Raw genomic sequence first — 13458 nt, 5'->3', positions numbered from 1 at the left:
GGGGTTTTGGGACCTGGTCATATGATGTTAGGTAGACAATCAACACAAAGTCAAGGCCTTTCCCATTAAGCTGAAGTAAAATCAAAAAGGCAAAATGGTTGTGAACCCAAGATTATTAATCACTAGTGGGCTGACCCCAAAGTTCAGTGGTTCGGCACTTTGAAATTAGATTTTAAAAGGGCCTGCATAACGCTGATAATGGCTTTTGGATTTACCCTGTGGGGTTTTCATTTTGATCGTGAAAGAAGGTCACGGTGAGGACAGAACCTGGAGAGTGCTGTGTGATGTGTTTAGAACTTAGGCTGAGAGACACGTGGGCACTGGGTGATCGTGGTGAGAGGGGTGGGCAGGGGGTGCTGGATGAAGCCAGAGAAACACTCCGCTGCCACCATCAGGGGGTGGCACGGCGCTGTATGAGGGGCTCAGAGCCACGCCCTGGAAAGACGCCAGGGCAGGAAACCGATCACCAGTGCAGGAGAAGGGTGCGGGCACAGGGCAGGGAAAGCTAATTAAAGAAGCGTCACTGAGCTCCAGAGCTGTGGGGGAGGAGCCAGGAGTCAGAGCGATGAGATGTAGTCATACAGCCACCACACCCATGGTTACCCCACCCTTCATCACCCCACTCCCCTTAATGTAACCACTGATGGCAACTCCAAATGACGCCTTCTCCGTTGGCCTTGCACCTGCTCTGGTTGTATCTTAACTGGTGGTGTGGTCAAACACAAGATGAAGCTTTTTTGTCTATACCCATCCCTGATACTCCTTAGAACCCAGAGGCACTTTTCTTTGTGCTGCCTTGTACTTTGATTAAAGATCCTTTTATTCAGATTAAAACACTTAAGCAAGAGCTGGCTCTGACATGTTTTGATCAAGAGGAAATGTAGCAATCGATTGTAGTAATTTATTGTAGGGTGGTGGTGTGGTGTAATGCAGGGACTGGATAATGGAGCCTAGCATCCGCTTTCCTCTGTGGAAATCCTGGGGTACAAACATGTGGGACAGTGGACAGCATCCATGTTACAAATGCAACAAATGTAAACTAAAGATTGTGCCAGAAAGTATAATGGCAGTAGGTTCCAACATTACTATATTCTTAAAAGCTTGTTTGTGTGGGGTCTGCTCATTTTGGATGGCTGAAATGGTAAAACAATAAATATTTTAGAAAAACAAGCCAAATTGTCTTTTGACTGCTCACCAAAATATTAATAAATGTTGTTATGCTGTTTGTGATGGACAGTTTCACAACGGCCAAAAAAAAACATCTGTGTAAGAACTGTGTTTATTCAAAGGCTACAAGGAAATTTAGAATGTGTAGTGAAGCTAGTCTTGCTATCCAGTTGGCATGTCTTGTACCAGAGGGAAAACTATTTAAAAATTCACAGACCAAGGCATGAAAGCGGTTTGTCAAACTTTGGGGAAATTGGGGGCAGACTGTTCACAATGGGAAAAAAATGCGCCTTCTAAAAAAGGCTGACAGTTGAGTCATTTTGTCAGTTCGGATTTGCATCTCTCACATTGAACAGAATAGAAACACCCCAAGCCAAAACATTCTGTTATGAAAGATTACACCCAAGTGTTGGTTTCAGTGACAGCCACCTATAGCTCAAATGAAGGCAAAAAAGCACCCATGGCCTAAAGCTGTGTTGTGACTAATAAATAATAATGAGTAGTCTTTGAAGGCCTGTGGGTATTGTGTTGTCTTCCTAGCATTTCATCTAATGGGTGTCACTCCCATTCAGAATTAAAGAGAGACTTAAATTGTTGTGACGGGGGAACTCGCAAGTGGCTCGGTCTGTTAAGGTGCTCATTCCAGGTGCAGTTTGAGCCCCACAGCTGAAGACTCAGCAAGTTCAAGGCTGAGCTGTATCATTCGATGACAGCGATCAGGTGTCCACAGAAGCAGTGCACAATTGGTTTTGTTCTGCAGGGGTAGGATGGATTACATAGCCAGGGTCCCTTCATCTCAGTGCTCATTAGCATGAGCACCCTCTAGTGATTCATAAACTGCCTGTGAGTCACTCAGTTGATGTCCAGAGGAGTTACGCCTATCCTCAAGACACCGTTTGCTCCACTGTGATGCACTGTGGGACTTGGAGTGTGAAAAATGTGTTATGATGCGTTTAACAGCATAACTTCTGGAACTTATACTTGCATGATGTGTATTGTGTGCCTCGCTGTTGGTCTGGATAAACCGTTGGCCGGTAACCTCCACACTACTTTCCCTCTGACTCTCTCCCTTTGTGACTCCCTTCCTCTCTCTGACTCCCTGCCTCTCTCTGACTCCGCCCCCCATCTGACTTTGCCTCCCTTTCTCTGACTCTCCCACCCTTTCTCTGGCTCTCCCTCATTCTCTCTGGCTCTCCCTCTTTCTCTCTGACTCTCCCTCTTTCTCTCTGACCTCCCTCTTTCTCTCTGACACTCCCTCTTTCTTTCTGACTCTCCCACCCTCTCTCTAACTCTCCCTCCCTCTCTCTGACTCTCCCTCTTTCTCTCTGACTCGCCCTCTTTCTTTCTGACTCTCCCACCCTCTCTCTGAATCTCACTTTCTGACTCTCCCTCCCTCTCTCTGACTCTCCCTCTTTCTCTCTGACTCGCCCTCTTTCTTTCTGACTCTCCCACCCTCTCTCTGACTCTCACTTTCTGACTCTCCCTCCCTCTCTCTGGCTCTCCCTCTTTCTCTCTGACTCTCCCTCATTCGCTCTGGCTCTCCCTCATTTGCTCTGGCTCTCCCTCATTTGCTCTGGCTCTCCCTCTTTCTCTCTGACTCTCCCTCTTTCTCTCTGGCTCTCTCTCATTCGCTCTGGCTTTCCCTCTTTCTCTCTGACTCTCCCTCTTTCTCTCTGACTCTCCCTCCCTCTCTCTGACTCTCCCTCTCTCTCTCTGACTGCTGCAGGGTCGCAGCTGGATTGTGAGGCGTAGCTATGAAGACTTCCGCGTCCTTGACAAGCACCTTCATCTGTGTATCTATGACCGCCGCTTCTCCCAGCTGCCCGAGCTGCCCCGATTCGACAGCCTGAGGGACAGAGCCGAGGTAGGAGGCTCAGCCTGTCATACCGCCTGCCCAATGGGATCTCTCCTTCTGCTCAGCAAGGGTCAATGAGACATTTCACCTGTGTGTGGCACTGACCCACATACAAACATGAGAACATTTTAGTTTCGTTGTGTTTTGCTGCATCACTGAAGCATGACTTCTAAAACATATCCCTATAGTTGCATATATATGTTGAATTTCATGAACCTCCTGTTATGAACACACACTACCACAGATCAACATAAATAAGTACCGAACTCCACACCATACTACTAAGAAATACCATAATACACTGAAACATACTTTTCATTTTCTTTCCTCTTATATGGCCATATCTTTTAGTGTGCTGGGTGTTTCAAATGTCTGATTCTCGCTCAGCCCCTTTGTCGAGCTTGAATTGTCAGCTTGTTAGCCTAGCAGAGTGTTTAAATGTAGCACCGGATAGCGTGTAATGGGTTCTAACCAAGCATGGCAAGCCAGGCGAACGCCTCTTCTGCGTCTGTATGCTCTAACAGCCTCTCCGGTGTCGGGATTCACCTTTGTATTCTGTGAAGTGCGCTTGAACTCCGACACGTTTTCCCAGCGAAATGGATGCGCTTTGAAGTTGGAGTGGCTGTTACTGGGGACAGAATAATGGAGGACTCTCGCTGCACCAGGCTGAGGCTCCCACAGTGTCATGCCCAGCACTTTACCCAGCCATCAGAGGCACTGATGGTCACATCTCATTCACTGCAAATTCACCGACGCTCTTTCCCTTTTAGCATTGCGAGACCTTCAAAACAAGTGTTTTGGAGAGACCTCACCGCCCCTCTCTCAGTCTTGTAATTAAGAACACTGTCCTTTTGGGTGAGTTTTTTATGCAGTGGTGAAAGAGCTGGCCTTGTAATTAGACAGGCAGAGAATCTGTAATTCTGTTGTGCCCTTGAACAAGGTGCTGCAAGTATTATTTTGCTTATATTTATAGATGGATAGCATGTAAAATGTAGGCTATGCTGGCTTTGGGTTATCATCAACGCAATGCTGTCACAACAGCTGTGATAATGTAAAGGTGTCACCTGTTGTGTGCCTGACCTTGGGCAGAGGAGAGGTTTGAGACTGGAAGGAGTGTGGACTCGGTTCCCAGAATGGACAAGTCCACTTCCTCTTCCAACCGAAACGGAGATGGATGGAACTAGAGCCATGAACTACAAAGCAATTATCCTCAGTCTGAGTGGCGACCTGTCCACTGTGGGACACAGGACAGGCACAGGTGTGAAAGCAAAAGAGATGAGTAAATGGCTACTCCTTGTCTCTGGCAGCTGAAGTAGGCTCTCTCCTGAGGTCTATAGGAAGACATGGCTTGTGTCACAGTCTATATAAATCAGAAAAATGCATTAAACAGTCATTCTTGGAGAAATGTCTGCTGTTAGGTAGCTCACAGACTGAAGCACATCTCCTCAGATTGGTTAGCTAAATCTTACGCTCATAATGTTGGCGGGTTAAATACAAATATCTGTTCCCTGCTAGTTTCCCATTGCTGTTTTTTAAGAACTTTGCTTTTCCAAAGTGGTGACGCACTGTGGAGAAGCACTTTTGCTTTTCTCCCAAACTGAATGCAGGCTAAGCAGCAAGAGCAAGAGATGGTGAACTTTTGGGCAAGTGGCTATTCTAACAAGCTGTCATCACACCTTTGAGCTGCCTAAAGAAGGGAGGGTAAATCAAGAAAGCACAGACCAAGGGATCATAAGAGTAAAATCCAAAATTTATCATTGGTCTGCCCATTCTCTGTGCTTATTTTAGTGTGATTTGTGGAAATGGGTAGAGTTAATCCGCCATGTGAAGTCGTGGTCACGCCACAAGATCGTGTTGTGTTCTTTATTATGTTTTCTGCTTCCAAAACCAGCAGGTATTTCAGTGTTTCCCACAGGTCTGACATATACTTGTGGGGGTAGCCTTGTGGGGGGAACCTCAAGTACTCACTATCTCAACAACTTTGCTGAACATGTATTTCAGCAAACAACAGAAAAAGAGCTCTGGTAATTGCTTTGATATCTTTTATCTGTTCGCCGAAGGAGGAAAAGAGCCCGTAGAACGTGGGTTCACGAAATGTTGCTGTCTCGGGATCTCCAGTGTTTAAAATGTTTCGGATGTTTTACTTTTACCCGTAATTTGTTGTTAAACCGCAGACATTCAAATTTGATAACTGGGAGACGTCTTCCAGATGAGCAAACGTTCTTTTAAATACATCTTCCAGATCTATCGGCATACATCGCATAGACGTCTCGGAGATGTATGTGTGCTTACAGGGATACTAATACACTACATCTACTTTAACATTTATTCATTTAGCAGGCGCTTTTCTCCAAAGCGACGTACGAAAGTGCATATAGTGGGCAAACAACAACACTAACTAGCTATCGAGTTTTTTGTCGCTCTGTAACGTTAATACTATAAACTCACGTTTGGATTTGGCACTTTGACAGAACAACTAAGCTAGCTAGCAGCTAGCTAGCTAATAACCAGGGACGTAGCAAGCTTCTGAGTATGTCGGGTATGTTGCTTATAACTATAAATTATTACAGCCGAATCTACAAACCTGGTAGCCCCATCTCGATAACTTTGCGCCATGCATCGGTTTTTTTAACGACTTGGTAGTGGTGTCATACAACTCTGAAAAGCCTGACACACACAGTATAAGCTTCTCTGTTTGTCCTCAGTTTTGGCTTTGATTGGATCTTTGAATTCAGTGTTTATATTTCGCGCCGATGTCGCGCCGCCCATGTTCCAATACGCCACACTGATGGCGTCGTTCTCTTGGACGGATAAAAAAAATAAAAATAAAAAAAAATGCTAAAATGGTCCCCAAATATACTTTGGCGGCCGTTGATATACCTGGGCGGCCCGCCCAAGTAAAGTCTATGTGTGGGAAACACTGTATTTTGTAAGCCTGTAATGTATGTTAAAATTGTTGCCAATTGGAATTGGCCTCAATCCAAATGATGCCCTGCCTCATGTATGACGAATCCTGAGAGTTCCACAGCAGCACACGTGCAGGAAGGGCTGTAGTGGAGCACTTGAGCTCCGGGGTAGGTCCGTCTGGACCCCATCCCACCTCTGATCCTCTCTGATTGACCTCCTGTGGAGTATTTAAATCTGCAGCGTGCCGGCTAGCGTCTCTGCTGCCGCTGACCAAGGCTGCAGGCAGAATGAGGCTTTTTGAGATGTGTCAGCTCGATTGGCCAGGGGCCGAGCAGGTCTTGAAGGGTTCTTACCTCATTCGGGTTCACCAGCAGAGTCACACAGGCTGTTATTACGCAGCCATTTTTTAGGCTGTCTGCTCATCAGATCACTGCGTCCATGGATGGCTCACCTACAGGAGCTCATGCACACATTAGTCAGTTCATGCAACAGCTGGCTGTTTACTGATGCCATTAAACTAATAACGCAGAGTGCCTTGCTCCAGGTTGCATCTTGGCTAGGACTGAAACCGTGACTCTAGATCCTTAGGTCAGAGCCCTTGCTGTAGTGTGTTATACCGGTTTTATTCTGTATATGACGAATAACAGGGAAAAGTAGAGCCACATTGCTCATTTCCGCATGGATGGAAAGATACTTTCTTATCCTCATGGCATGTGCAGACAGGTGCCGTTGTTCTTTATTGCCTTTAATACAGTGGTATACCTACTAAAGCGAGTGTAGGGATATTTGTGCATAACCTTTCACTGACCAATCAGCATCTGTTGTTCAGAACATAGTCAGCCTGGTGTTTTGAGCACCTCGAAGTGTTGGCCTCATAAATCTACGAAAGGCTCCATTTCTGCACCCCTGAACTTGTGACTGAGTGCGAGGGCCATCTGGAGCTGTAAGGGAGTTGTTCGTCAGTCCGGGCGTGACTGCAGGGTTTCAGTGTGTATTATGATTCCAAAGTGCCTAATTTCCTCTGCTGCCCCTAGGCCCCCTACCTCCCTGTTATTGCTCTGTGGGAGAAGGTGATCACTGTAGCAATGGAAACAGATAAACTCTGTATAAACAGAACCAGGCATTTGTAACCCTCTGTTTGAAGCCCCTCCCATATGTTTGTTTGTGGTGAGAAAACGAACTGCATCCAAGGGACCATTTAGCCCGTCAGCTGTGGGGGGCTGAGGGTGGGGGGAGTAGGCTTAATGGAGCAGCCGTTCACATGGATCCATCCTTCAGTCTGCCAAACTGTGCCGCTTAAAACAGTGCACACAAGCAAAAAAACAGAAGAGGCTATGTTCTGTAACCCAAACAACTAAAGAAATGTATATGATGCTAACATTAAGATTGTCAAAGCGTATTACAATGTGCATTTTCCACAGGCAAATGAAAAATAAACTAAATAACCAAAACATATAAGGCAATGTGAGAAAATCTGGAAAATTATCATTCCCTTCAGCAATTGGGTTAAACTCTTGAGAAATAGTAGTGGATGTAAATTGCATTACCATTAACACACTTGCACACTGAACACAAACACGGCAAAGTCAAGCTTCTCTGATCAGAAGATTGTAAAGTGCTGAAGCTGAAGATTGACTCCTAGTGGAGCAGAGTTTATCATGTTTAGATGTGTGCCGTACGTTGTCTCATCAGTTCATGGCAGGAGGAAGAGACCAAGGAAGCACAAGATAAGTTTCAAGGGGGAGAGCTCTGAGGCTCAAGTCCCCTTAGGCAGTGGCCTCAGGGCTGCCACGGGGTCCTTTTGGTCACCGGGCAGCCTTTGCTGATTGATTGACCTCTGTCCATTTCTTCACCCCCTCAACACATAGGAAAGAGAAAGAATCAGAACAGCTGGGCCACGGCAAAATGGGGAGTGCAAAAAGGTCACATTTAAATTTCACTCATTACAGTCACTAGCGAGCGCTGGTCCTGTCTAGAGTTTCAGCATAACGACGTCTCTGGTGACCTTAACTTCTACACCTTTCTACTCCCACATTGTCAGTGTGGACTGAAATCTGCAAGCATCAGTCCTGCTGTAAAATATTTTTGATAAATGATTTGATCGGATGGATTTGGAAGCTGTAGTGTAGGCCATGGCACAGCAATAACACAACCTCTTGGGCAGATTCAGACTTGAAATATTATTGCAGTAATATCCGCTCAAACATGTAAGCAGTAAAATTGCATACGCTCCCACAGTGTCGTTCCTCTTTTATTGGATCCATGTATCAGATTGATCCTGATATAAATGAGCAGAACCTGTGGGGCTCTGTAATTTCATATGGGCCGTAATTTGCTTTCCAATACAACCCCTTGGGATACAGGGTGGTAATTATGGGATGTAGGAGCTGAGATGCTGTTGTGTCTAACAATATGAATTGAGGAGTTAAGCTTTCACTTGGAGCCCCACCGTTCTGTGTCTGTCGGCTCAGTCCCTCGTATGACTTCACACACAAACTTTTTAGTCAGACAAGATTAATTTCCTTGGAGAAACATGCCAACTCTGAAGTAATTCAGTCAGACTTCTGTATGTATCAATGCAGTAGCATTCCTGAGGGGGAGGTTTTCATTTGGTTGTGTTTGAAAATATCACTTTACTAATTTCCTCTGATTGTCATGATTTGTTGATATGATGTGTAGGCGGGCATCTGAGTGCAATGAATCTGTTTTTTAAAGGTTATTCATTATCAGGGAGACATTTTTCTCTAATATTTGGTTCTCTGGTAGATCAGAACAGATTACTGTCATCCTGTATCTTTCTGTATCAGACGTTGACCTCTGTTGTCTCTGAAAAAAGCCTTGAACATCACACATGAACATGTAACACAGAAGCAAAGCTGTTAAAAGCTATGATTTTTGGAAAGGCCAAAGTGACTCAAAGCCATTGTGACTGTTAGTCTATATTAGTGATGGGAGAGTGAGACTTCATGAACACAGCAATGGGTGGCACTATCATATGCTGTCAGTCATTGACTGTTATGAACTAGACAAAAGACATCAGTCTCTGTAACACTTCATAAAAACACTGTGATTGGCTTAAATTTGATTGTTTCCCGTTTCCTCACAGACAGTTTCCCAGATGCTGATGGCTTACCTCTCCCGCTTGTCAGCCATCGCTGACAACAAGATAAACTGTGGGCCTGCTCTCACATGGATGGAGGTACCTCTTTCTCACATGCCCTCTTTTTGTTTTTCTCTCTGTCCTTTTTGTTTCTTCTCCCTCTCCCATTCACCCTTTCCCTTCGCTTCTACTCTCATCCCATCGGTTTCTTTCCTGTTCCACTTTCATCTCTCATTTTTCCCTCCCTCCCTATATGTCTTCCATAATTTCCTTTTTTTCTCTCCTCCCTTTCTCTATTTCTTGTGTACCCCCTCCCCACCCTCACTCCTTTTTTCCCTCTCTCTTGTCTTTTCTCCTCCCTCTCTTTCTGTCCTTAGACAGGCGTTAAGGAACAATTATTTTCACAGAACTTAATGAAATGTCAGCAACACAGTTCATTACAGCCCAACACAGCTCAGTGTCAAATGTCATGACATGTATTAATTTGTGTTTGACCTGTGCATTGAACACAATTTCCCTCAATACATGGATCTTTGCGCCACTGATTTGTGTAGTGTAAGAGAGAGGGAGAGGTAGAGATCTCAGTACGAAACAGAATCAGAATCAGAATTTTTTTATTCGCCAAGTACAGATGTACTAGGAATTTCTCTTGGTGCAGGTGTCGACATTGAAAACATAAATATAGACAGAATTATACAATACAAGACAATACAATATGACAATACAATAAATACAATAAACAATGCAATAAAATACAATAATACAATTAAAGAAACTGTGCAATACGGTTATGTACATTTGCGCAATAACTTTACAGTACAGTACATATTTACAGTTCCATTGTGGGATGGACTGTTAAAGTGCAAGTGTGCAACTGGACAGGGGGCAGATATGGGAAGGGTCCGTATTTGAAATGATTACAGCCTGGGAAAAGAAGCTGTTCAGGTGACGTGTCGTCCTAGCCTTTATGGATCTCACTCTTTCTCTGCGTTTGGAGGGTAGTCGCTGGAAGAGAGATTGGCCAGGATGTGAGGGATCAGCCATTTTCCCCACCCGCTTCCTAATTCTGGACGAGTACAGGTCTGTGAGGGGGGTGAGCTGAAGGCCAATAATCTTCTCTGCACATCGCACAATGCGCTGTAGTTTCCGCTTAGAGTGTGAGGATGCAGATCTGAACCAGACGGAAATGGAGGATGTTATCACTGGTTAAATAATGGCTGTATAGAACTTGACCAGTAGCTCTTGTGACAATTTGTATTTTTTGAGCTGTCGCAGGAAGTACATGTGCTGTTGTGCCATCTTGGTTATTGTGATCATGTTCTCTTCCCACTTGAGATCCTGTTGGATGATGGAGCTGAGGAATTCTGCTGACCATGGTGCCGTGTATTGCCAAAGACTGTAAACTGTCAGGCAAATTACCTGCTCTATTCACACATGGACTCACTCCGACGTGAGATGGACTTTGTACTAGGGAGCTGGCAGAACGAAGTCCGTCTCATGTCCAGTCCGACTGATCGGCTAATGGATAGATAAGTTCCGGCTTTCAGTGCATGTCTGAAAGGGGCTTCAGAGTGAGTGTGGCCGGGTTGGGGAGGGGGGGTGGGGTGAAAGTCCTTTGTTTTTCAAATCTGGAGTGTTAAACTGGTTTGGGAGTGAAGGGTCTGCCGTGGTGTTGATGGGTTTAGGTTTGTAGTTTGTGATATTCTGGAGTCCCCTCCAGATGGAAGAGCAGTCATTAGTGGAGAAGTGGTTTTCCAGTTTGTCCCTGTATCTGCGCTTGGACGTTTTGACTGCTTTATTGAGTGCATACTTGGCCCTCTTGTATGTGTCCCGGTCACCACTCCTATAGGTGTCTTCCTTGGTGGAGCGTAATTTCCCCAGCTCAGAAGAGAACCAAGGTTTGCTGTTGTTATACCTATACACAGTCTTTGTTGGGATGCAAGTCTCCTCACAAAAACTGATGTAAAAGGTAACTGCCTCAGCATAGTCATCCAGGCTGTCATTGGTGGTTCTGAAAACATCCCAGTCTGTGGAGTCCAAGCAGTCCTGCAGTATGGTCCTCTATGGCCTCAGAGGACCATATTTTCACCGCTTTCACCTCAGGCTTGGCAGTTTTAAGCTTTTGTCTGTATGAAGGGATGAGGTGAATAAGGGAATGGTCAGAGTTCCCCAGTGGGGCACGGATGGTTGCCTTGTATGCATCCTTGATGGTGGTGTAACAATGATCCAGGATTTTTCCCTCTCTGGTGGGACACTTGATCAGTTGTTTGTATTCAGGGAGTTCAACACTCAGGTTGATGTGGTTTAAATCTCCCATAATGATGACTGGAGAGTCAGGGTATTTTCCTTCAACCTCTACAATCTGGCCTGCCAGCTGTTGTTGTGCTGAGTGGGCATTTGCCTAAGGTGGAATGTACACCCCAACCAGTATTATAGAGGTGAATTCCCGTGGAGAGTTGAATGGCTTGCAGTTGACAATAAAACTTTCCAGCTCGGGAAAGCTCGTTTTGCCCAAAACAGACACATTGCTGCACCAGCATTGATTAAAATAAAAACATATTCCTCCGCCTCTGGATTTCTAGCAAAGTGCGGGATCGCGATCTGCTCTGAACAGTGAAAAACCAGACAGATCTACCACAGCATCGTGAATGTTGTCATGTAACCACGTTTCAGTGGAGCAGAGTGCAGATGTAGTAGAAAAGTCCTTTATCGTGCTTACCAGCATTCGCAGTTCGTCGGATTTGTTGTGTAGAGAGCGAACATTTGAAAGAAATATCCCAGGAAGTGCCGGTCGAAAGCCGTGTCTGTGAAGCCGCGAAAGAGAACCACCGCGTCTTCCCTGTGCGCGCCACTTTGCCATGCCTTTGTTCCGTGATGACGATTGGTAATCTCCCGGAGAGTTCTTTCGTAGAATTTCTTCAGGTATGCTCAGAAATTCCGGAATAACGCCTTGGGGTAATAGGCTCCTAATATATAGGAGATCTTGTTGGTCGAAGGTAATCGGAATTGTGGCGCTATGTGTAAGTTTAGCGAACAAAACAAACAAACATAAACATAGATACCATGCAACCGTGGCTGCCTCTCAGGGCGCCATGTTGATTCACCACTCCTGAGGTGTGGTGAAGGCACCCAGTCTCACAGAAAGTATGGAGAGAGGGAAGGGCAGCGAGGGCAGTCACTGATTAGAGCAAGCGGGAGAGAACAAAACTGCCACAAAGGTGTGCCACCAGCTTCAGAGCAATTAAAGCCTTCATCATGAAACTGACGCTGACAGGCAACGCAATGCCATGCTATGCGGGCTGATTAAACATTACCATGTACAGGCCTGTAATAAAACATTCCTTCCATCTGTGCTGTGGTCTTACTTGTTCAGATTGATAACAAGGGGAACCACTTGCTGGTACATGAGGATTCCTGCATCAATGTTCCTGCCATTGCCGCTGCCCATGTTATTAAGCGCTACATTGCCCAGGCGGCGGATGAGCTGTCTTTCGAGGTGAGATCCTGGGAGATGTACCACATAAGTTCCATGACCACCCTGGAGTGACATGGGGGGGTGGAGTGGTGGGGAGGGTGGTTGTGTTTATGGGTGCTTTTATCTCATGTGGCCAATCAAAGGAATCCAGTTTGAGATGGCTCAACTCTTCCCCTTTCCTGGCCTTTCACAGGTCGGAGACATCGTTTCAGTAATCGATATGCCCCCCAAGGAGGACACGACGTGGTGGAGAGGCAAGCATGGCTTTCAGGTCAGTACCACAACACTTTCCCGGCCTTCTACCACATCGTAGAGTCTGCCTTCATTTAGCGGGTACCCTCAAACCATCTTAAAGTGGACATGAAACAGCCTAATTTTGACGAGTTTTGTACAGAATTAAGTGTGTTGGAATTTATTTTGAGAAAAGTTTAGATATAAAATGATAACATGTTAAATTATAATAGATTTATGTTTGGTACTAACTTATGATTTTGCTATGGCTCGGCGCCATATTGCTGTTGTGTCACTGATACGTCATGAGGTCGGTTAGTTGGAAAGCCGACCAAGGAAGACAGCAGTTGCGGCGGTGGTACGTAGAATTTTGAGAGAAACTTGCTTGCTGTTCGAGAGAAAAGTAATTAAAAAAAATCAATAAAATAATTATTAAATCAATATTTTGTGTAAAATTATTGATTTCTTTAGTAAGTAGCCGTGTAATAAGCGGATGATGTACAGCTTTGCGTAGGGGTCATGCATCACCCCGTCTGGGTTTATTTCGCAATAATGACCGGCTCGCTGTACATTATCCCTTACATATTATGTAATCATTATCATTATTGTAAACTAGATGGCTGTGCTTTGACGGGAAAAGACGTAACATAATCCTGGTCATACCTCTCTCTGCTCTGCCAGATGGGAGTGCCGTTGGGCCCTTTCCTTACGGCGCACAGCTAC

The 13458-nt window shown here is 45.2% G+C and overlaps 1 protein-coding gene across 2 annotated transcripts in view; it reads left to right on the top strand.

The window, feature by feature from the left end:
* The window catches only part of arhgap32b (Rho GTPase activating protein 32b), a 90772-nt gene that overhangs the window by 45191 nt on the left and 32123 nt on the right, over positions 1 to 13458 (top strand). For both annotated transcript variants that reach the window (XM_036524653.1, XM_036524652.1), the window contains exons 6-9: positions 2894 to 3031; positions 9036 to 9128; positions 12403 to 12525; positions 12698 to 12775. In XM_036524653.1, the coding sequence (XP_036380546.1) occupies positions 2894 to 3031; positions 9036 to 9128; positions 12403 to 12525; positions 12698 to 12775 (432 nt within the window). The remainder of the gene's footprint in view (positions 1 to 2893; positions 3032 to 9035; positions 9129 to 12402; positions 12526 to 12697; positions 12776 to 13458) is intronic.

The sequence above is a fragment of the Megalops cyprinoides genome, chromosome 3, assembly GCF_013368585.1.
Source record: "Megalops cyprinoides isolate fMegCyp1 chromosome 3, fMegCyp1.pri, whole genome shotgun sequence".
Lineage (NCBI taxonomy): Eukaryota > Metazoa > Chordata > Actinopteri > Elopiformes > Megalopidae > Megalops > Megalops cyprinoides.
Note: the sequence above shows the minus strand (reverse complement) of the source record. Positions and strands in the feature narration are given on the sequence as shown.